This window comes from Anopheles funestus, chromosome X, assembly GCF_943734845.2.
Source record: "Anopheles funestus chromosome X, idAnoFuneDA-416_04, whole genome shotgun sequence".
Lineage (NCBI taxonomy): Eukaryota > Metazoa > Arthropoda > Insecta > Diptera > Culicidae > Anopheles > Anopheles funestus.
Genome location: NC_064597.1, coordinates 21347147 through 21371517, shown reverse-complemented (window position 1 = coordinate 21371517; position 24371 = coordinate 21347147). Strand labels below are relative to the sequence as shown.

At 40.8% G+C, this 24371-nt stretch overlaps 2 protein-coding genes across 2 annotated transcripts in view; both read right to left on the bottom strand.

The window, feature by feature from the left end:
* Positions 1–24371, bottom strand: part of LOC125768162 (uncharacterized) — a 358599-nt gene that overhangs the window by 50020 nt on the left and 284208 nt on the right. The gene's annotated exons all lie outside the window — the stretch shown is intronic.
* Positions 11636–22907, bottom strand: LOC125768153 (uncharacterized). The gene is made up of 4 exons (XM_049435430.1): positions 22241–22907; positions 21756–21910; positions 12922–13095; positions 11636–12840 (listed from the first exon to the last, which is right to left on the bottom strand). The coding sequence occupies exons 1-4, from the start codon at positions 22905–22907 to the stop codon at positions 12049–12051; spliced, it is 1788 nt and encodes a 595-aa protein (XP_049291387.1). The 3' UTR covers positions 11636–12048.

Below are 24371 nucleotides of genomic sequence, written 5' to 3'. Positions count from 1 at the left end.
AGGCTTACTAGCAACTTAGTAAGCCTCGTTCGTGGATCGTTCGCGGGGGTGGGGGAATCGGGTATAGGGGGCGGGGTGTATGTACGCTTGCATACGAGCATGCAAGCTTGCAAGCATGGAAGCTCGCAAGCTTATTTATAATAAGCCTTGGAGCCTTGCTTTTTTTTCTTTCTCGCTTTCCCTTTCTTTCCTATTGCTGCATTCGGGACACCCTCGTCCCGAACACACCACGACCGTGAACGAAATAATTACCAGGAAATACATACGATCCCTTTTTTTATTGCACATACGCTCATCATGCGACGAACAGGTAAAAAAAACTGCCGGCGTTCTGCGAAGCGGACGGTGGGATGGGGTGCCTATGTTCGGCAGAGGTTTCTGTAAATATATAGAAGAAAAAAAAACGGAGAGACATGAGAAATCTTTACACTTTGTTTTTTTTCTTTAACTCATTTCGAGTGTTAAAATGCGTACCTCTCAAGACGGCGAGTATTCAGCACTCTCTCTCGATGTGATTTGTCCTGCCATCCTGCGGTTTAACTCCGGCTTCACCCTTTCCGCTTCACGGCCAAACTCTTTCCATCAGCTGATCGACTCGATGGGATTAACTACGCACAAAACACAAGGAATAGAATTAATTCACTTATCACAATCACTAGTTTTCACATTACTTACCGGAGCAAAGAATCACTTCACAAAACACGATAACGCTTGCGCACACACCTCCGCCTCCAGCAAAGGCCAAACTCATATGAATACGCCAAAGACAGGGCAAAAGCAATTTTGTAGTGAAAGAAAGGAGACAGCGAAAAACAATATAGTGCCACACTCCTCGACAGACTTCAAAGTGTGGAACCAAAATTGTCTAACACTTCGAGTATGGGACCGTTCAGGTGTGGGGTGGGTTGGTGACGCAGGTTGCGGTGAGGGTTTACATAGAATATGGGAGCGTGTGTGAGTGAGGTAGGGTGGTGGAGTGAGAGTTTGTCGTACGATCGCTCGAAAGTGAGGGTCAGGGGTAGCGAGAATGAAGAAATTTCCCCCCTCTCATGCGATTTCTGCCAAGTGGGAAGCAATTTTGCAGTGAAAGAAAGGAGACAGCGAAAAACAATATAGTGCCACACTCCTCGACAGGCTTCAAAGTGTGGAACCAAAATTGTCTAACACTTCGAGTATGGGACCGTTCAGGTGTGGGGTGGGTTGGTGACGCAGGTTGCGGTGAGGGTTTACATAGAATATAGGAGCGTGTGTGAGTGAGGTAGGGTGGTGGAGGGAGAGTTTGTCGTACGATCGCTCGAAAGTGAGGGTCAGGGGTAGCGAGAATGAAGAAATTTCCCCCCTCTCATGCGATTTCTGCCAAGTGGGAAGCCTTGAAGGGTATTCTTTCCGCTAAATTCAAAATGACCGATAGTCTAGAAGTTAAAAGTTTCCTTGGAATGGATATCGAGCGGTACAAAGAAAAACGACAGTTACACATCAATCAGAAAACATTTCTTAAAAACTTATTATTGAAATTCGAAATGAGTGATTGCATACCTATCGCGACGCCAATGGAATGTAAGTTGAATTTGGAAAAAGGCGTAGAAGATAAACGAATTGAAAAACCTTATCGGTAACTAATAGGTTGTCTTATGTATGTTGCTTTGACTTCTCGTCCAGACCTATGCGCAGCAACAATTTACTTTAGTCAGTTTCAAAGCAGTCCAAATGAAGAACATTGGATACATCTGAAAAGAGTATTGCGATACATCAAGGGAACGATAAATTAACGTATGATGGGAATAACGATGAGGAACTGTTGAAAGCATACGCGGATGCCGATTGGGCTAGTAACAAGATAGACAGAAAATCGCTATCAGGTTACGTATTCAAAGTTTATGGAGCAACCGTCAGTTGGCTTACAAGAAAGCAACCAACAATAGCCCTATCATCCACCGAGGCAGAATTAATTTCTTTAACGAATGCAGTATGTCATGGGACATGGTTAGAGCGTTTGCTTGAGGATTTAGGATATGAGCTGAATAATTCAGTTCCTTACTATGAGGATAATCAGTCCACAATAAGCATAGCTAAAGAAGAGCGTAATTTAGGTCGATTGAAGCATGTTAGTGTAAAACATTTCTTCATAAGAGATAAGCTACAAAGTGGAAGGATTGTTTTGAAGTACATTGCATCAAACGAACAGCAAGCTGACATAATGACCAAACGGTTACCTAAACAAAGTTTCATCCAACAAAGAATGAATTTAGGATTATTAGAAGTATTGAATTGAGGGGGAATAATGGAATATCAATTCATTACTACCTTCTATATATAACCCTTGTAATGTGTTAATGTGACAATTGATTCCATGTATATATAAATCTTGAATTCAATAAAGAGTTTTAGTTTAGCGTTGCCAGCCATCGGTAATAGTCGCCTACATTCCTCGCGCTAACACAAAAGTCAGCATAACATCTCCTACAGTTATGGTACTTTCCTTTGCTCCACGATGAATGTCTGCAAACTGTTTACTCACTTGCTTCGAAAACGCATCATTCTCTCTAACCTTAATCCTGTCTAACGTTTCTTTCGGGTTCCACAGGCACGGAAATGTTCCACGATACCGCCAACCGACTAACAGCTCAAACGGGGTAACTCCCAATCGTGAGTGATGCTTCCTTGTATTGTGAATATGGATGTATTCGTCCAATGCTTTTCTCCAGGTTCTGCCTTCCTGTTTCACTGCAGCCACAGATTTTATCACGCCCTGGTTTTGTCGCTCGATGGCCCCGTTAGATTGAGCGATGAGAGGAATTCGTTTTCGCACCTTCACTCCTTTATCTTCCCAGTACTCTATGAATTTCGTTCCTTGGAAGGGTGGACTGTTGTCACTCTGTATAATGCATGGTAGACCCCAAACGGAAAATACTCTACAAAGGGCAGCATTAGTAGTCCGAGCATCCGTTTGATTAATCTCGGAAACGTGTAAATATCTGGAATAAGTATCCACGGTCAACAATTTACAATCTCTCTCCAGCGCTCAGACCGATCGGACGTGTTTGTTTAATCGTGGTGAAGAGTCAAAACAAAAATATCAGTGTGTGAGTGCATTATACTGTACGGAGTGTGTGTGTGTGTGTGTGTTTTTTTTTTTTACAAGGAGTTTAAAATCTTCGAAACACACCCACAGTGGGGGACATGGGATTTTTACCCAGTAAAAAACTCTCCTTGAACCCTGTGCACCCTCCCACGGAATCACCTCGCGGTATTACTTCATGGGAGGGGCAGTGCTGTGCACTTAGTCTACTTGGTACGTACTAGCAACATATAACACTCTCGAGCACATGTAGGTTTTACTTTGGACGGTCACACACGCACACACAAACAACACAACACTTCACACTAAACACTCAGGCAAGACCATGCATCTGGTCTTCTCTCCACCACCGCTGCAGCTTTGTAACGACCTGGCGCATCATCGTCGACGCAGCCTCCCTCATATTGCTGTTCTGGAGCATCAGCTGCACCAAGTTTGAATGCCCAACCTCCGTATCGCACATGTCGTTCAGCTGCTGACGTTCGGCGATGAACCTTGGACAGCCGAACATGACATGTTCTGCCGTCTCGTCGGCGTCCGGACAAGCTGGGCACCGCGGCGAAGACGCGTGCGTAAACCTATGCAAGTAGCTCCGGAAGCAGCCATGGCCGGAAAGAATCTGCGTGACGAAGAAGTCTACGTCACCATGCGTCCTTCCAACCCATGCCGCAACATCGGGAATCAGCGAATAAGTCCATCTGCCTGTTGTTGAACTTGACCAGCTGCTCTGCCATTTCTGCGTCGTCTCTGCCCTGATGCGTTTCTTCACAGCTGCAGTGAGAGGTTCCCCCGCACGTGCCGTCCGGAAATTCTCCAAGTCCTCCTCAAGAATGATGCATAGGGGCATTGTAACGGACGCGACAAAATTCACAAGCGTACGCGTGAGAAAATCAAATAAACATGTTTCTTTCCAGGCGAGGTAAACGTTAGAAAAACCAATAGAATTCTAGGTAAAAACAGAACGACGTTTTGATAAACAAAAACGATATTTAGGATCGCATGGAACTTAGGTTGTACCTACATAAACATTGCGATAGGAAAGCAAGTAATAAACGCGGATTCAACATACCCACAAATGTAACTTGTAACAAGGGTTGGCCTTGTTCGAGCCTAGATATCTTAAATAAGCGATTACCCGAAATAGCTAAAAAAGGGACGTCTCAAAATGCTAATATTGGTAAAGGTTTAGACGCGGGTAAAAATCATCCGTCTACGGACGAGAGCAATACGAAAATAGCGATAAGCATAACGAGCATACGCCCGCGCGCCGTAGCGTACCTGGCGGGCAATAAAACTGCATCCGATCCTTAAAAAAACCATCCCATCAGGTAACACGCTTTGCATATAGATCAAATACGCACGGGATCGACAGGAAAAAACGCGCCTATGCGTTCGGTGCAATTAACTAAAAAAGGCCGAGTCGGATCACGGCTACGGAATCCTAAACTAACATTACCGGGTAAAACCAGGATTCTACCTTACGTTCTTGAAACTAACACACACTTACTGCGTGTGGAATAAGAACTAACACCATTACACCTTGTTAGTATATAAGCTGGATAATTTTTAATAAAACTTCACTTGTAATGTAACCGGCTTCGAGTCATTAGTTGAGTTGGTAGTCTAATTGAACGGAGGTCCGCCGCTAGAAACTTCTTTCGAATTTATTCGTTAAAAGGCTAGCAGCCCGACCCGCTAAATTGACAAAACGCCTTCGCTTCTAAGGAACTGCGCGAGAGTTCTCGGTTGAAACCTTCGCGGGATAAAATTCTATTCGCGACGTGTCGTCGAATTTACAGGCATCATACCCGATATCACGCAAACCGCATCGTACGAGATGGTACGGTAAGCACTAGCAACACGCATGGCCAATCGCCGATGTACTCTACGTACAGTATTCTGGTGCTGCTTTTCCGACAGAATATGCGCCCAGACTGGCGCACCATATCTTATAACGGATATGGCAACGCTTGCGTGAAGACGTCGTATGCTGCTGCTGGGTCCACCTATGTTTGGCATGAATGATGCCAATGCATTTGCGGTCTTCATGGCTTTATTGCATGCATCATCTAGATGGTGCTTGAATTTCAGCCGGTCATCGATTCGAATCCCAAGGTTTTTGAGATTCCTGACGGACTCAATGTGTTCTGAGCCCACCAGTATCGATGCCTTCTGCACTTCCTTGTGGCTGCTGATGAGTATGAACTCCGTTTTCGCGTGCGCAATTTCTAAGCAGGCTGCTTTCATCCATTCATCGATTCTACCGACAGCATCCGTGGCTAACATCTCAACCTCCTCGATGGATTCGCCGGTGACTGTTAACGCAATGTCGTCTGCAAAGCCGGTGAGCTCAGTTTTTGGAGGAAGAGCGAGGGTTAGTGCTCCGTTATACATGACGTTCCACGGGGTGGGACCAAGAACTGATCCCTGTGGAACTCCGGCTGTAATGGTGGACGTTTTAACCCCCTCGCCTGTTTCGTACTGCAAAACCCGGCCGTGGAGGTAGCTCCTCAGCACCCTGCACAAATACGGGGGAACCCTCATGTTCTCCAACGCAACTGCTATCGCCTCCCAACTAGCGCTGTTGAATGCGCGCGCGCGCGCGCGCGCGTGTGTGTGTGTGTGTGTGTGTGTGTGTGTGTGTGTGTGTGTGTGTGTGTGTGTGTGTGTGTGTGTGTGTGTGTGTGTGTGTGTGTGTGTGTGTGTGTGTGTGTGTGTGTGTGTGTGTGTGTGTGTGTGTGTGTGTGTGTGTGTGTGTGTGTGTGTGTGTTTTTTTTTTTTTTGTTTTACAAGGAGGGGGAATCTTCGAAAGACTCCGCATGAACGCATGGGTGTTGACATGGGATTTTTACCCAGTAAACCCCCTCCTTGGGCCATATGCCCTTCCCCATGGGTTCACCTTTCGGTATGCTTCGTGAGGAAGGGTTATGCATTAGCATCGCATCTACGCTATTGCACCATGGACCACATTCGCGAGACAGAAGGACAGTTCACGAACATAGAGTACTTACGACTGACGGTACACTAATGAAACGAGCACTAATTTTGACACAACATAACACTAACGTGAACACTGGGATGCGGACACTGTCTACGGCACAGCAAACGTTTCTCGAAGTCGACACTAACACGAACACTAACACGATCAGGATCGTCCGAGTCGTTGGTCCTCCTTCCACCAGTACTGCAGCTTCGTTGCCATTGACCGCATGGCGACCTCAACGGCGACCCACTGCTCTGCACTCTTTAACATCAACCCAACAAGATTTGATTTGTTAATCGCTGCTCCGCACTTTATGTTGAGATCACATCGCTCTTCTGTGAACCTTTGACAGTGGAACAACACGTGTTCCGCTGTTTCCTCGTCGTTAGGGCACGCTGGGCAGCGCGAAGAGCTCGCGTGACGGTGCTTGAAAAGGTAGCTTCGAAAGCACCCATGGCCGGATAGGAACTGCGTAATGAAGAAGTTCACTTCACCGTGTTTTCTTCCCGTCCATGCTGCAATATCCGGTATCAGCGCGTAGGTCCATCGCCCCTTGGATGAGCTATCCCAATCGGACTGCCACTTCCTCATGGAGATGGCCTTAGCAGAGGATCTAGACAACCCGGCGCTTGATTCACCCGTACCTCTATCACACAGGCAGTCTTCCGCCAAGACTGTGCATATAGGCATCATACCTGCGATCACGCAAACTGCCGGATATGAAATCGTCCTATACGCACAGATCACTCTCATTGCTAACAGACGATGCACCCTGTTTACCATATGCTGGTTCTCTTTTACTACCAAAACATGTGCCCAGACCGCTGCATTGTAGCGCAGGCGCGAGATGGCTACATTTGCAAAGATGCGTCTGCAACTACTTCTGGGGCCACCGATGTTAGGCATGGCCGCCACTAGCGTGTTAGCAGTTTGAGTGGCGTTCTTGCAGGCATACTCAAGGTGTTTTCGAAAGTTAATGCGGTCATCGATGATTACGCCAAGGTATTTTAACTGACGGACGGACTTGATGCTTTCTGAGCCCACCCGTATGCTCGCCGACTGGACTTCCTTGTGGCTGCTAATGATCATGAATCCAGTTTTTTTGTGAGCAATCTCTAGCTTCATGCTTAGCATCCACTTTTCGACTCTGCACACCGAGTCTGACGCAAGGAACTCAATCTCCTCTACAGACTCACCGAGTACCGTCAAAGCAATGTCATCGGCGAAACCTACCAGCTCAGCTCCCGGGGGTAGGTCAAGGGTCAACACTCCGTTGTACATAACGTTCCACAGCGTCGGACCTAGTATCGATCCCTGTGGGACGCCTGCGGTGATCCTGGATGATTTTATACCTTGATCCGTGTCGTACAGAAGCACCCGGTGGTCGAGGTAATGTGTGTGTGTGTGTGTGTGTGTGTGTGTGTGTGTGTGTGTGTGTGTGTGTGTGTGTGTGTGTGTGTGTGTGTGTGTGTGTGTGTGTGTGTGTGTGTGTGTGTGTGTGTGTGTGTGTGTGTGTATGTGTGTGTGTGTGTGTGTGTGTGCGTGTGTGTGCGTGTGTGTGTGTGTGTGTGTGTGTGTGTGTGTGTGTGTGTGTGTGTGTGTGTGTGTGTGTGTGTGTGTGTGTGTGTGTGTGTGTGTGTGTGTGTGTGTGTGTGTGTGTGTGTGTGTGTGTGTGTGTGTGTGTGTGCGCGCGTGCGTGTGTGTGTGCGCGTGTGTGTGTGTGTGCGCGTGTGTGTGTGTGCGTGTGTGCGTGTGTGTGCGTGTGTGTGTGTGTGTGTATGTGTGTGTGTGTGTGTGTGTGTGTGTGTGTGTGTGTGTGTGTGTGTGTGTGTGTGTGTGTGTGTGTGTGTGTGTGTGTGTGTGTGTGTGTGTGTGTGTGTGTGTGTGTGTGTGTGTGTGTGTGTGTGTGTGTGTGTGCGTGTGTGCGTGTGTGTGTATGTGTGTGTGTGTGTGTGTGTGTGTGTGTGTGTGTGTGTGTGTGTGTGTGTGTGTGTGTGTGTGTGTGTGTGTGTGTGTGTGTGTGTGTGTGTGTGTGTGTGTGTGTGTGTGTGTGTGTGTGTGTGTGTGTGTGTGTGTGTGTGTGTGTGTGTGTGTGTGTGTGTGTGTGTGTGTGTGTGTGTGTGTGTGTGTGTGTGTGTGTGTGTGTGTGTGTGTGTGTGTGTGTGTGTGTGCGTGTGTGTGTGTGCGTGTGTGTGTGTGCGCGTGTGTGTGTGTGTGTGCGCGTGTGTGTGTGTGCGTGTGTGTGTGTGTGTGTGTGTGTGTGTGTGTGTGTGTGTGTGTGTGTGTGTGTGTGTGTGTGTGTGTGTGTGTGTGTGTGTGTGTGTGTGTGTGTGTGTGTGTGTGTGTGTTCGACGTAGGCACTTCGACGTAGGCAAATGTCTCCCGTAAGGAATGAATCCCGCCTTTAATAGTGCGTGATCAAAATGAAGTGCAGTACCGTCAGGTATGCAATTCGGCTTAAAAAGGAGAGTTTGGCGCCTCCTTAAGCTTCACCGCTGACAATTATTGCAGAATTATCTGCAAAACTCGCAAGGATCATGAAGCGGTCAAATTACTATTGATCAGCTTAAATCGTGAATTTTATTCACATGACTTCGCAGGTGATAAACCTTTACAAGTTGTCCTCAAGGGTCTTCGCTTCGGTAGCGTAGAACTGGTTGAGCATCTGTTAAAAGAAGCTGGCCTTCAACCCTCACTTCAAATTTTGGAGATTCCTTGAAAGTCTCCAATAAAGTGTTTGTGGTTGCCTTCAAAAAGGGAAATACAACATTCAATGAGGTACAATCGATAAAATACCTCAACTATACCCTAGTAAAATGGGAGAAATACACGCCGAGGCGTAGTGAGGCGCGGCAGTGTCAGAACTGCTTACTCTTTGGGCATGGCGCAAATAACTGCTCCATGCTTCCCCGGTGTGCTAAATGTGGTGGAAAGCATCGTACGATGCAATGTACTACTGTGCTGGAAGCGCAGCGCAAATGCGCAAACTGCATGGGAAACCATAGCACACATAACGCGAATTGTCCAACTGGCATTGAGTATATTCGCAAACGAGAAGCGTCCAAAAGCCGGCCAACGAAGCAATCTGCTTGGGAAAAACCTTCGCATTGGATGCACAATGAAAAAGCTCCCGCTTTAACGCTACGTCAAAAGTTTTGACACAACACAATTGCTCGTGTACCGGCTGTCCTAGCAGCATTGTGCAGCTACATACACCACCACATCAACCGGTGCACGTACAACGATATCAGTCCGTGCAGCAAAAGCAACAACAACAGCAGCAGCCATCGCAGCAACAAGGTCTTCAGAAGCAGCAGCATCGTCAACAACAACAGAACAAGAACAACAGCAGGTGGACAACTTCACCAAGCCGATCAGCACATTTCAAACCAAATGTCTGTACCTGTAGCAAGTGATCGTGAACAAATCACAACTAAAACCCACCGACAGCCTGCCCAAGACAAATTGAATCAAATGCGTGCTGACCTCAGCGCTGAAATGGATAAGGATGAAAGAGAGCTTTTTTAATGAGCGTTGACGGATCGGGAACCCAACCCAAAAGGCAACGGTTAAACTATCGTGCAGCAAATTGGTTAGTTTTTAAGCGTATCATGGAAAGAAGCGTAAATATTGATGCCCCATTACGTACAATCAGTGATATTGATATTGCGTTAACTGAACTTGAAAATAACATAAATAATGCTGTAGATACTTGCGTTCCTCGAGTTTTTGTGAAAACTAGGTTAGAAGAGTTAGACCTCGTTACGAAATCTCTTATTCAACAAAAGAATTCCCTAAGGCGTCATTTCCAACGTACTGGAAATAAATCGTGATATTCTGCATTTAGATTGATGTGCAAGATGATTCAAGATAGATCATGTGAGCTTCATAACATGAGATTTGCTGAAGATGTAAAGAACATCAAGAAAAATGCTCGTCCCCCATGGAGAGTAATTAAAGTTCTGAAATCTAGGCCTAAACCCATTCCGCCTCTCAAGGAAAACTCTATCATATGTTTCACTCCAGAAGAGAAGGTTAAAAATACTCGGGGGCAGTACGGGCTTCGAACGACGAAAATCCGTTCGACGCTAACGAGGAAATGGACAGGACGGCATGTAGCTGCCAATGTTTCAATGTAGTTTATACCTACGATCAAAGAGTTGACAGATTCATGGCTAATAGGGTTTTAAATTTTCTTCCATTACTGATGTATTTGGGTTAAATATGAATTTAATTATTGTTACAAAAAAACACAAAAAATAATGAACCTTACATTTAACTTATGTAATTATCTTTAAATTAAAATTTACGAATTTATTTACCTACTACAGGATTAATACAGCGTTAATAGGAATTTACAAATGTTATTCACGTTAAAATGTTTTTTCACTTATTCATGTGCTTTTTATCATCGTTTAAAACTAATAATATACGATGATTCAAGAAGTCTTGAGCAAAGAAATAAATTAAAAAATAAATTTAATTTCGCTTATGATTTCCAAACTTTTTATTTCTTTTGAGTTTAACATTTCAATAATACCTAATTCGTATATTATTCAAACTGAAATGAAAAACATTGCATCAAGTGACATAACCTAGCGTTTACAAAGCAAATATCCAGTTCTTCACCATACGTCCTTTTGGTGGCCCCACGGCAACAAATATTTGTTACACAGCGCTGAAAGTGTTAACAGTGTGCAGTACAGCTTAAAAAATGTTGTTCATAGCCAACGTTTGTTCAAGCGAAGGTGCTGCTAAGCTAGAATTAGTGCGACATCGACGAATGCTACGATATACTTCGGATCCTTTAGCTCTAGCCGATGAAGCGTATGTACCGGAACATGTACTATACACTGTTCGCTTATTTTTATTAAGAATCGTTTGTTTTCTCAGTTTTATTGAAAATTTTAGAATTTCAAAGGCTATCTTTATGCACTTGCTTGATGGTCTGAGATCGCAATTGGATTCTAAACGAGGCTATGGAATAACTTCGTCGGAAAAAATTGCAGCATCCCTTCTCTTTTTCGCAACTGGGAGCTATCAACGTGGAATTGGAAAAGATTTTCATGTTGCTTTAGCACAGAAAACCTTTTCCAAAATATTACAGCAAACTTTGCTTCCACTGCATACACTAATAAGTGATTGGGTAACACTAGCGATGTGTGAAGAGGACAGACTGGAAGCAAAACAATATTTTTTGCTTAAAAGTGGGTTTACGGATATCGTCATGTGCGTTGATGGTACCCATATTAAGATTAAAAAACCACGCAATCGCCCATTACTGTACCTGAACCGTAAAAACGTTTACAGCATTAATGCCATGGTAGTAAGTACATACTTTTCTTTAAAGTTAGAAATGTACATTTAAATAAATAAAGCTATGTTTTTATTTAAGGTTTGTGATCATAAGTATCGAATTAGAGCGATAGATGCTCGGTTTCCAGGATCAAACCATGACGCTCATATTTGGAGAGTGAGTCCAGTCCGACGACATTTCGAAGAGCTGCGCAGAAATGGAAAAAATGATAGACTATTTGGTAATTAGATAAAACTATTTTTGTTATGTTTGAAACTTGTTTTAATCTGTATTATAATTTTCAGGAGATGCAGGATATTCTTCAGAACCATGGCTTTTAAGACCTCATCGTGATCCGGACGAAGGTTCTGTAGAAGCAGCGGAAAATTCAAGAATTTCATCAGGACGAATAATTGTTGAGCAAACTATCGGGATCCTCAAATCACGCTTCAGATGTCTGTTAGAAGCTGATAGATGCCTGAATTATGATCCAAAAAAGGCTGGTCTCATAATTAACACGTTTAGCGCATTACATAACATGTGCATCGAAAACAATATACAGTGGCAAGCAACATTCACCGACGTACTGCGAAATATATAAATTTCAAATTATCAACATACGAAAAAAAGAATTCATTTTATTCCTGAAATTAAAGTATACATGTACTGATTTGTAATGAAAAAAAATAACTAGCCTAAGCGTTTTTTTTCTAATTCTAGTTTCGATAGCTTAAATTCTATTTCCTTATTAGCTATTTCTTTTTTTAATTCCAATTTTTTTAATGATAATTCTACTTTTAAATCTAACTCCTTGTTCGAAATAGTTTGTCTTAACTCTAACTCCTTATGTGCTAATTCAAACTTAAAATTAAATATTTTGTTTTTTAAATCTAATTCCTTATGTGCTATCTCTCGTTTCAAATCAATGTATTCTTTTACAGCTACCACCAATTGCTTTTTCAACTCCAACCCTTCCATTTTGATGTTCGCTATTTTCTCTGTATGTCTGTTATATTTTTTAAACTCTAATAGTTGAAGTTCAGCAATGCTTCTCTTTTTAAAACGAAATTGCGTGCCATGCAGATGTTCTTCATCTTCATTTTCTTGTTGTTGTTGTTGTTGTTGTTGTTGTTGTTGTTGTGAATGTTGCTCCTGTTGTTGTGGTGGTTGTTGTTGTTGTGCTGTTGATTGTTGTTGTGATTGTTGTTGCTGTGGTGGTAGTAGTAGTTCTTGCTGCTGATGTCGTTGCTGTTCAGATTGTGAGGATGTTCCGGGTTGAGGCTCATTTCCCTCACATGCCAAACCTAAAACGGGTACATTAGGTGTACCTTCTACACACCGCCTTAGGTCCAGCATGTCAATGGCATGTTTTTCCATCATAGTAAAAGTACTTAAGTTGCATGGACCTCCACCTGTAGCCCTATACTCTCTGTTGTTGTGGGCGAGTTTTTTTTTCAACCCCGACTTATAATCGGCCCAGACCTAAAAATATATTGAATTTTTTTTCTCAATTTAATAAATTTCAATTAATTTCACACATAAAAATTCGCAACGTTAATTTACCTTTTTCCAACCAGAGTCATCTTTCACGGGAGGTCCTAACTGATTTAGTTCGCTAGATACTTTTTCCCAAAATGCAGCGCTTCCTTTACTCCTGTCACCCACAACATCAGCATTTTGCTCGATTAGGGAAATAAGTCGCTCAAACTGCGCCTTATTCGTAGTTTTTCGTTTGTCCTAAAATACATATTTCATATTTTGTAATAATAAATTGGAATGTACTTTAAATTTAACATACTTACAGACATATTTATACAAGTGTAGCACTAATTACGTTGTTACTTCAACGAGTTTATCACCTGAACTAAAACAAACTAAGGCAAATCGGCGACGGGTTGTTACGAAAAAAAAAAACAGTTGGGATTGTGTTGTTTTCTATAGAATTTTCCAATACGAACCATGCAGTAATGATGTTTCATATGATTGTTCAAACACTATTGACCTTTCGTTCTGGCCTGTATGTGACATTTGACACACACTGCACACACTCATAACACGCGTGCAATATACATTTTTAGAACATTTTCTTCAAAATATAGTAAAGAATACAATCATGTGTTCGCTCCGATTGCTCGTTTCCTAGAACATTTTCTATAGTCCGCAACGACCAGTCTGTTCAGTAAGAAACCAGGAACAGTTAGGAATAACCACGATAAGGAACACATTTAAATTCGTTTTTATAATTTAAATATGTCTTGATTAAAAAAAAATTATAAAACATATTCAAAAACTTGGGATCGATTTTTTAAATATGTAGAAAATATAAAAGGTTCATAACTTTGACTGTACTTTGTATATGGAAATGTTAATTTTTAAACAAAGTTGTAGAAAAAATAAATAAAAATAATAAAACAAATAAATAAAAATAAAATAAAATAAAAAAATTTGTACCGTTGATTTTCCAAATTATTTGCATACTGAAACACTGGTGATATTCAAAATATCAGTTATTTTTACTACAAGAGAAATAACTTTTCTCGGCCATAACCGTAATCATTAATTATTAATAAAACAAATAAAGAAATAACTTTTCTATTTAGTTGTAAATCATGAAATTTATTTTAAAAATAATTATAAAACACATAAAATATGTTTCAAAGAGCTTATTAACATTCATGGAATGCTAAAACAGCAAAATTTACTGAAAAAAATCCATCCCCAAACAGATTCGTTTAAAATCCGGATTTCTTTCCATACAAACGTGAACGTTCGAATCCGCCAGGCCCAGTTCATTCTTCTCGCGCGCAATGTACGGTAACTCAATTGAGCGTTATTTTAAAAATGAGTGTCGAGTGAACACTGACTGACACTGGCGGCGAATGGATTTTCGTCGTTCGAAGCCCGTACTGCCCCCGAGAATCTTGAAGTTTGCGACCAAAGTTGATGATTTCGGTCAAAGTTGATGTTTTTGGTCAAAGTTGGTGAAAACTTGAAGTTTGCGACCAAAGTTGATGATTTCGGTCAAAGTTGATGTTTTTGGTCAAAGTTGGTAGAATCTTGAAGTTTGCGACCAAAGTTGATGTTTTCGGTCAAAGTTGATGTTTTTGGTCAAAGTTGGTGGAAACTTGAAGTTTGCGACCAAAGTTGATGTTTTCGGTCAAAGTTGATGTTTTTGGTCAAAGTTGGTGGAAACTTGAAGTTTGCGACCAAAGTTGATGTTTTCGGTCAAAGTTGATGTTTTTGGTCAAATTAGGTAGAAACTTGAAGTTTGCGACCAAAGTTGATGATTTCGGTCAAAGTTGATGTTTTTGGTCAAATAAGGTAGAAACTTGAAGTTTGCGACCAAAGTTGATGTTTTCGGTCAAAGTTGATGTTTTTGGTCAAATTATTTAGAAACTTGAAGTTTGCGACCAAAGTTGATGTTTTCGTTCAATGTTGATGTTTTTGGTCAAAGTTGGTGGAAACTTGAAGTTTACAACCAAAGTTGATGTTTTCGGTCAAAGTTGATGTTTTTGGTTAAATTAGGTAGAAACTTGAAGTTTGCGACCAAAGTTGATGTTTTCGGTCAAAGTTGTTGTTTTTGGTCAAAGTTGGTAGGAACACGAAGTTTGCGACCAAAGTTGATGTTTTCGGTCAAAGTTGATGTCTTTGGTCAAAGTTGGTGGAAACTTGAAGTTTGCGACCACAGTTGTTGTTTTCGGTCAAAGTTGATGTTTTTGGTCAAAGTTGGTAGAAACTCGAAGTTTGCGAAAAAAAGTTGATGTTTTCGGTCAAAGTTGATGTTTTTGGTCAGAGTTGGTGGAAACTTGAAGTTTGCGACCAAAGTTGATGTTTTCGGTCAAAGTTGATGTTTTTGGTCAATGTTGGTGAAAACTTGAAGTTTGCGACCAAAGTTGATGTTTTCGGTCAAAGTTGATGTTTTTGGTCAAAGTTGGTAGAAACTCGAAGTTTGCGACCAAAGTTGATGTTTTCGGTCAAAGTTGATGTCTTTGGTCAAAGTTGGTGGAAACTTGAAGTTTGCGACCACAGTTGTTGTTTTCGGTCAAAGTTGATGTTTTTGGTCAAAGTTGGTAGAAACTTGAAGTTTGCGACCAAAGTTGATGTTTTCGGTCAAAGTTGATGTTTTTGGTCAAAGTTGGTGGAAACTTGAAGTTTGCGACCAAAGTTAATGTTTTCGGTCAAAGTTGATGTTTTTGGTAAAAGTTGTTAGAAACTTGAAGTTTGCGACCACAGTTGATGTTTTCGGTCAAAGTTGATGTTTTTGGTCAAAGTTGGTAGAAACTCGAAGTTTGCGACCAAAGTTGATGTTTTCGGTCAAAGTTGATGTCTTTGGTCAAAGTTGGTGGAAACTTGAAGTTTGCGACCACAGTTGTTGTTTTCGGTCAAAGTTGATGTTTTTGGTCAAAGTTGGTAGAAACTCGAAGTTTGCGAAAAAAAGTTGATGTTTTCGGTCAAAGTTGATGTTTTTGGTCAGAGTTGGTGGAAACTTGAAGGTTGCGACCAAAGTTGATGTTTTCGGTCAAAGTTGATGTTTTTGGTCAGAGTTGGTGGAAACTTGAAGTTTGCGACCAAAGTTGATGTTTTCGGTCAAAATTGATGTTTTTGGTCAAAGTTGGTAGAAACTTGAAGTTTGCGACCAAAGTTTATGTTTTCGGTCAAAGTTGATGTTTTTGGTCAATATTGGTGGAAACTTGAAGTTTGCGAAAATAGTTGATGTTTTCGGTCAAAGTTGTTGTTTTTGGTCAAAGTTGGTAGAAACTCGAAGTTTGCGACCAAAGTTGATGTTTTCGGTCAAAGTTGATGTTTTTGGTCAATGGTGGTGAAAACTTGAAGTTTGCGACCAAAGTTGATGTTTTCGGTCAAAGTTGATGTTTTTGGTCAAAGTTGGTGGAAACTTGAAGTTTGCGACCAAAGTTGATGATTTCGGTCAAAGTTGATGTTTTTGGTCAAATTAGGTAGAAACTTGAAGTTTACGACCAAAGTTGATGTTTTCGGTCAATGTTGATGTTTTTGGTTAAAGTTGGTAGAAACTCGAAGTTTGCGATCAAAGTTGATGTTTTCGATCAAAGTTGATGTTTTTGGTCAAAGTTGTTGGAAACTTGAAGTTTGCGACCAAAGTTGATGTTTTCGGTCAAAGTTGATGTTTTTTTTCAAAGTTGGTGGAAACTTGAAGTTTGCGACCAAAGTTGATGTTTTCGGTCATTGTTGATGTTTTTGGTCAAATTAGGTAGAAACCCGAAGTTTGCGAAAAAAGTTGATGTTTTTGGTCAAAGTTGATGTTTTCGGTCAAAGTTGATGTTTTTGGTCAAATTAGGTAGAAACTTGAAGTTTACGACCAAAGTTGATGTTTTCGGTCAATGTTGATGTTTTTGGTTAAAGTTGGTAGAAACTCGAAGTTTGCGATCAAAGTTGATGTTTTCGGTCAATGTTGATGTTTTTGGTCAAAGTTGGTAGAAACTCGAAGTTTGCGACCAAAGTTGATGTTTTCGGTCAAAGTTGATGTTTTTGGTCAAATTAGGTAGAAACTTGAAGTTTGCGACCAAAGTTGATGTTTTCGGTCAAAGTTGATGTTTTTGGTCAAAGTTGGTAGACGGGGGCAGTACGGGCTTCGAACGACGAAAATCCGTTCGACGCTCACGAGGAAATGAACAGGACGGCATGTAGCTGCCAATGTTTCAATGTCGTTTATACCTACGATCAAAGAGTTGACAGATTCATGGCTAATAGGAATTTTAAATTTTCTTCCGTTACTGATGTATTTGGGTTAAATATGAATTTAATTATTGTTACAAAAAAACACAAAAAAATAATGAAACCTACATTTAACTTATGTAATTATCTTTAAATTAAAATTTACGAATTTATTTACCTACTACAGGATTAATACAGCGAATAGGAATTTACAAATGTTATTCAGGTTAAAAGGTTTTTTCACTTATTCATATGCTTTTTATCATCGTTTAAAACTAATAATTTACCATGATTCAAGAAGTCTTGAGCAAAGAAATAAATTAAAAAATAAATTTAATTTCGCTTATGATTTCCAAACTTTTTATTTCTTTTGAGTTTAACATTTCAATAATACCTAATTCGTTTATTATTCAAACTGAAATTAAAAACATTGCATCAAATGACATAACCTGGCGTTTACAAAGCAAATATCCAGTTCTTCACTATACGTCCTTTTGGTGGCCACACGGCAACAAATATTTGTTACACAGCGCTGAAAGTGTTAACAGTGTGCAGTAAAGCTTAAAAAATGTTGTTCATAGCCAACGTTTGTTCAAGCGAAGGTGCTGCTAAGCTAGAATTAGTGCGACATCGACGAATGCTACGATATACTTCGGATCCTTTAGCTCTAGCCGATGAAGCGTATGTACCGGAACATGTACTATACACTGTTTGCTTATTTTTATTAAGAATCGTTTGTTTTTTCAGTTTTATTGAAAATTTTAGAATTTCAAAGGCTATCTTTTTGCACTTGCTTGATGGTCTGAGATCGCAATTGGATTCTAAACGAGGCTATGGAATAACTTCGTCGGAAAAAATTGCAGCATCCCTTCTCTTTTTCGCAACTGGGAGCTATCAACGTGGAATTGGAAAAGATTTTCATGTTGCTTTAGCACAGAAAACCTTTTCCAAAATATTACAGCAAACTTTGCTTCCACTGCATACACTAATAAGTGATTGGGTAACACTAGCGATGTGTGAAGAGGACAGACTGGAAGCAAAACAATATTTTTTGCTTAAAAGTGGGTTTACGGATATCGTCATGTGCGTTGATGGTACCCATATTAAGATTAAAAAACCACGCAATCGCCCATTACTGTACCTGAACCGTAAAAACGTTTACAGCATTAATGCCATGGTAGTAAGTACATACTTTTCTTTAAAGTTAGAAATGTACATTTAAATAAATAAAGTGTAAAAACTGAAAACTATAACGGAAGGTGTGCTTCGCTCGAGCTTACAATCACGAATGACCGCGTTGACCGTTTATTTTTCTGACATTTCTTTTTGACATTTAAGATAGTTAGAGTATGGTATGACATCTTATTATATTTAAATTCCTAACTATCTACAGCTCGGCCGTCCTGACCACAAATTGTCCTCAATTTTGTGTTTTAATTTCCCAAGTGTTGCGTATTATAACTCAATCAATCGCCAGCAAGGGGCACAATCCACCTTCTTAATTTGTCTGATTCCAAAACTCCGTCATAAGGTATCTGCGTAATTTGAATCCCGTCAATATCCCTAATTACATATCTATCGTTAGGTAAGCGTTTGTGAATTACGTATGGACCCTTGTATCTGGCGATAAGCTTTTTGTTAGAGTTGACTGTGTTATCTATATTTTTTATCACTACAAACTCTCCTTCTTTGAATTCTGTAGCTGGACGATAGTTTTTGGCATGCTGTTTTTCATTGGTTTTTTGCGATTTTAAAGTATTAGAAGAAGCTTCAGCGCGTATCACTTCTAGCTCTGAGGGTACTTTGTTTTTATCATCCAGATATTCGGTTAAGTGGTCTACTGCAGGACCTCTTTGATCTACGCCAAAAAGCAACATAGACGGGGAAAACCGAGTTGAAGAGTGAAATGTATTGTTAAGTGCGTACTCCGTGTATAGCAATTGAAGCACCCAATCAGAATGATCGGTTTGATTTGATAATTTGCTTAATATAGGGCGAATTACTCGGTTCACTCTTTCTACTTGGCCATTAGCTTGCGGCGATCCCGTGGCATTTAACACGTGACTAATTCCTCGACACGATAGAAAATTGGAAAATGCAGCCGAAGTAAAACACGTACCACGATCGCTCACTATTCTTTTGGGGCGACTGTAGTAGGAAAAATATTGTTTCAAGGCATTGCATACTTCGCGGGTGCTAGTGGAAGAAGTTGGATATAGTTTGACGAATTTGGTAAATGCATCTATTACTACAAGTAAATACTTTTTCTTCAAGGTTGATGTGGGCAGTGGTCCAAAATGGTCAATATGTAATGTGTGAAAAGGGTAGGGTTCTTTTTGGATACTGTGCAGGTTTCTATTGTTAGTTCTAGCAGGAGCGGTATAAAGAACGCACTTTAAACAATTATTTATGACGTTTGTTATCCGTGTTTTTCTATTGGGGAACCAGTAATGTTTATCAATTTGAGTACAACATTTGTCGACTCCAAGGTGTCCTATTTGTTCGTGAATTGAACGAATAAGATTATTTATCATTTCCGTAGGTACGTATAGTTTTAATCTGTTTGAAGTGGAAAGTTTATATACAATATCATCTTGCAACTCGTAACCTTCAACGTTGTTCGTTTCTAATTCCCTTTTCAACGCTTGTATAGTAGGATCTCTAGCTTGGGCAACGCGTATTTGGAAGTCGATATCAACATCATCAATTGCAGCTGCAAGTTCTAATCTACTCAAGGCATCTACATGGCTCATTGCTGTCCCCGGACGGTGTTGGATTGTATAATCATAATTCTCTAAGAAAAGTGACCAACGCGCTATTTTAGCGGATGCGTTCCTATTTTTCAATGTCTCCACTAAAGAGTTGCAGTCTGTTAAAATCTTTATAGGGATGCCATGAACATATGCGTGAAACCGTTTGAGGGCATAAATCACCGCAAGTGTTTCGAGCTCATAGCTGTATAGTTTGGCTTCTTCAGTAGAAGTGGTCTTTTAAAAATACGAAATTGGGTGAAATTTGCCATCATTCTGTTTTTGTAAAAGTACTGAACCAAAAGCTGAAGCACTGGCGTCACAATGAAGCTCTGTTTCGCGTTCCGGGTCATATACAGCAAGTACTGGAGCCACTATTAGTTTATCTTTAAGAGTTACGAATGCCCTTTTGCAATTATCGTCAAAATTAAATAAAACATTATTTTTCAAAAGATTTGTTAAAGGTTTTGCTATGGCGGAAAAATTAGGTACAAATCTACGGAAAAAAGAAAATAATCCCAAGCATTGCTGAACTTCTTTCACGTTACGCGGAAAAGGGTAATTTTTAATAATTTTAACATGTTGGTCACTAGGACATATACCTGAAGAGTTAATTTTATACCCTAAATAGTCTAACTCATCATAAGCAAACTTACATTTATCAAGCCGGAGTTTTAACTTATTTTCACTTAGGGTACGTAGCACTTCTCCGACCAGTTGTAGGTGCTCACCAAAATCCTTAGATGCGATTAGTATATCGTCGATATATACAACTAATTTTTCTTCTTCAATAAATTTCCTTAATATTGTATTTATAAAACGCTGAAACTCGGCAGGTGCATTTTTTAACCCAAAGGGCATACGAGTATACTCATATTGCCCATCTGGAGTAACAAACGCCGTATACTTAATCGAATCCTCGTGCATCTGCACTTGGTGAAAACCGCTCTTTAAATCCAGAAGGGTAAAACACTTTTTATTTCCCAAATGTTCCAAACACGACTCTATGAGCGGCAGTGGGTAGTTATCTCGGAGAGTAACTTTGTTCAATGGTCGATAGTCGACGCATTTTCTAATTTCACCATTTTTCTTCCTAACTAGAACAAGTGCAGAGGCGTAAGGTGAGTTACTTGGTCTTACTATACCAGCTTCCAATAACTCCTTCACGATTTCTTTAACTTTGTTCCTTTCGCCAAATGAAAGACGTCTAGGTTTTGTGAATATAGGGGTATTATGAGTAAGGCTTATTCGCATTTTGTGAGTTGTTGGCACAACTTGTTTTTCTGGGTAATTTTCGTAATTATTAAATATTATTGACTTCATATCGCTTTGTTGTCCTTTAGATAAATGTTCTCCTATATTTATAACGCTTGTTTCATTTACAACGTCTATAGCGCACATTTCAGTGAAAGTTTCAATAAATTGTTTTCCGTGTTCGCATTGTTTTGGAATTAGATCGGAGTTTGTGGCATTCTTAGAATCAGACATAACAAATCCCTTATGTACCCCAACTGGTTTCTTGATCGAATCATGCAATAGACCCAAAGTTTGAAGCTTTTGGAAAACAACCGGCTTTATTGTATTCAAAGTTTTATTCACATTTAATTTCATCAGTTCAGGAATGGTATAAGTTTTACGAAATTGAGCAAGAAAAATGAAAAGTTCAGATAATAAATCTCTCCCTATTAGCAAGGGTAATGACATGGAATTTTTAGGTAAGATAATAAAAATATGATTGAAGATTTCATTTCGAAAGCGTATACGTAGTTCAATTTTTCCAAGAATTTCTAGTTGTATGTTTCCTATTCCACGGAATTTACTCGGTTGAGGAATACCAAATTGTTGTCCCGGAATGATGCTCTCATTAATAAAACTCCTAGAACTGCCGGAATCAAAAAGACAGGTTGTCTTAAACCATGTGCCACAAACTTTGGTCTTTGGAAAAGCAACACTCACCTCTTGGAAGGGATCTAGCTTAACAATATTTCCATCCTTTTCAAAATCTCCAACTTCCTCATTATCCTGAACTGCAGCTACTGTTGCTGAATGTTTGGTGATCTCGGGACAATTGCGGATGATATGAGTTGTGCTTCCGCATTTAAAACAGGAACCTGGAGTACGACGTGGTTTTGTACATTGCGATGCATGATGCCCAAAATCCGAACAGTTGTAACATCTCTGTCCGTTTCCGTCCGTCCGTCCCATCCTGTCCGAGGATGGGTTTCGAGTATCTTGGGTTTTGCGTATCAGAAAATGCGTTTCGCGACGTTTGATGAAATCTATTAGCTCATAGATATCACTGTAATCTCTTGTGATTAAGCAGTTGTAGATTGGGTCACGAGACAGCCCTTTGATGGCGTATGTGATTATGGCCTCCTCGCTCACTCTGCCTTTTTTTCCAAGTGCATTCACACGATACACATAGCTATTGTACGATTCACCTGGCTTCTTGGACACCGACGCTAGCTGACTATGTATCAGAGCTTCGTTAGCTTGGTCGGGAAATGCCTTTTTTATTTCTTCGGCGAACTCATCGAACGTTTTTATTGTGTTGCGGAAACCATCAAACCATTCCCGAGCCGCTCCGGTTAGTCGACCGCTTGCGTACAGCAATTTCGTTCTGTCTTGCCAGCTGTAAATTTCACTATTATGCCGAATAGTTTTCAACCACTGGTTGATACCAAGGCCGTCGGAAAATTCCGGTATTAGGTATTTTACTTCTTCGGGATGCGCCAATTTTCCGTCCGTATTGGGATGTCGTAGCTCCATTGCCTTAATTTTTTCCTGTAGGGCTATTATTTCGGCACGAAGGCTGGCTTCACTGATTTTCTCGTGAACTATGGTTTTTTCAATGGCGTCGTCTTTACAAACACCGTTTCGCGTGTATTCCGCCATCTTTGTGTCGACCGTCGGCGAAGCTTCGGTTAAGATTATGGCGTCACCGATGCACGTGTTTTCCTGCGAAGAGATCCCATTGTTCTCTGTACACTCATCTGCTTTCACTACATTCTCCTCGTACATGCGACGGAGCTGTGAAATGGTTGCCGTCGGGGACACTTCAATGTTGGCGGCAGCCAAAGCACACAAAATTTCGTCCTTCGTCGGCATATTTCCAAATAGTGTGTTCCAAATATGGGTTCTTATCCCACTTCTGAATTGTAAAAACTGAAAACTATAACGGAAGGTGTGCTTCGCACGAGCTTACAATCACGAATGACCGCGTTGACCGTTTATTTTTCTGACATTTCTTTTTGACATTTAAGATAATTAGAGTATGGTATGACATCTTATTATATTTAAATTCCTAACTATCTACAAAAGCTATGTTTTTATTTAAGGTTTGTGATCATAAGTATCGAATTAGAGCGATAGATGCTCGGTTTCCAGGATCAAACCATGACGCTCATATTTGGAGAGTGAGTCCAGTCCGACGACATTTCGAAGAGCTGCACAGAAATGGAAAAAATGATAGACTATTTGGTAATTAGATAAAACTATTTTGGTTATGTTTGAAACATGTTTTAATCTGTATTATAATTTTCAGGAGATGCAGGATATTCTTCAGAACCATGGCTTTTAAGACCTCATCGTGATCCGGACGAAGGTTCTGTAGAAGCAGCGGAAAATTCAAGAATTTCATCAGGACGAATAATTGTTGAGCAAACTATCGGGATCCTCAAATCACGCTTCAGATGTCTGTTAGGAGCTGATAGATGCCTAATTTATGATCCAAAAAAGGCTGGTCTCATAATTAACACGTGTAGCGCATTACATAACATGTGCATCGAAAACAATATACAGTGGCAAGCAACATTCACCGACGTACTGCGAAATATATAAATTTCAAATTATGTTATCAACATACGAAAAAAAGAATTCATTTTATTCCTGAAATTAAAGTATACATGTAAGAACGAATGTAAACGAATGTAAGAATTAGGTTTGACAGCCCTGTAAGGCTATCCGTGACGGAAAAAACAGTATAAAAGGAGCTACGAATAGAACGGCAGTCAGTCTCCTTGTGAATTTCAAAACGAAATATCCTGAAATAAAGACTCGAATTCCCCCCCTTTTACAGTTTGGTGTCAGAAGTGGGATAGACCACGAGCTTAAGACGTGTTGTGTGTTGAGCGCTAAGACGGGCGCACAACCGCAAAGTGTAAGACGTGTGAGTGTGTGTGCAACAAGCGCTAGGACGGGCGCGCACCACAAGCTTAAGACGTGTGTGTGGGTTGAGCGTTAAGACGGGCGCACAACCGCCTAGTGTAAGACGTGCGTGTCTGTGTTGAGCGCTAAGACGAGCGCACTTCTGCAGAAAGCGTTTGGCGCGAGTGTGGTACGCATAACTTTCGCGGAAATGAGTAACACAGAAACACATCCGCCAGCTGTGATGGCTCTGGTGGAAGATTTTACTAAGCTAGGCTTAGTAAAAAAATGCGAAGAACGTGGCTTGACTACAGGCGGCACCAAAGAAGAATTATCCACGCGTATCGTCAACTATGACGAACAGGCGGAAAGCCTGAATCAAACGGATCTGGCCTCTTATGCGGATGCGGAAGAGACGCAGCGACC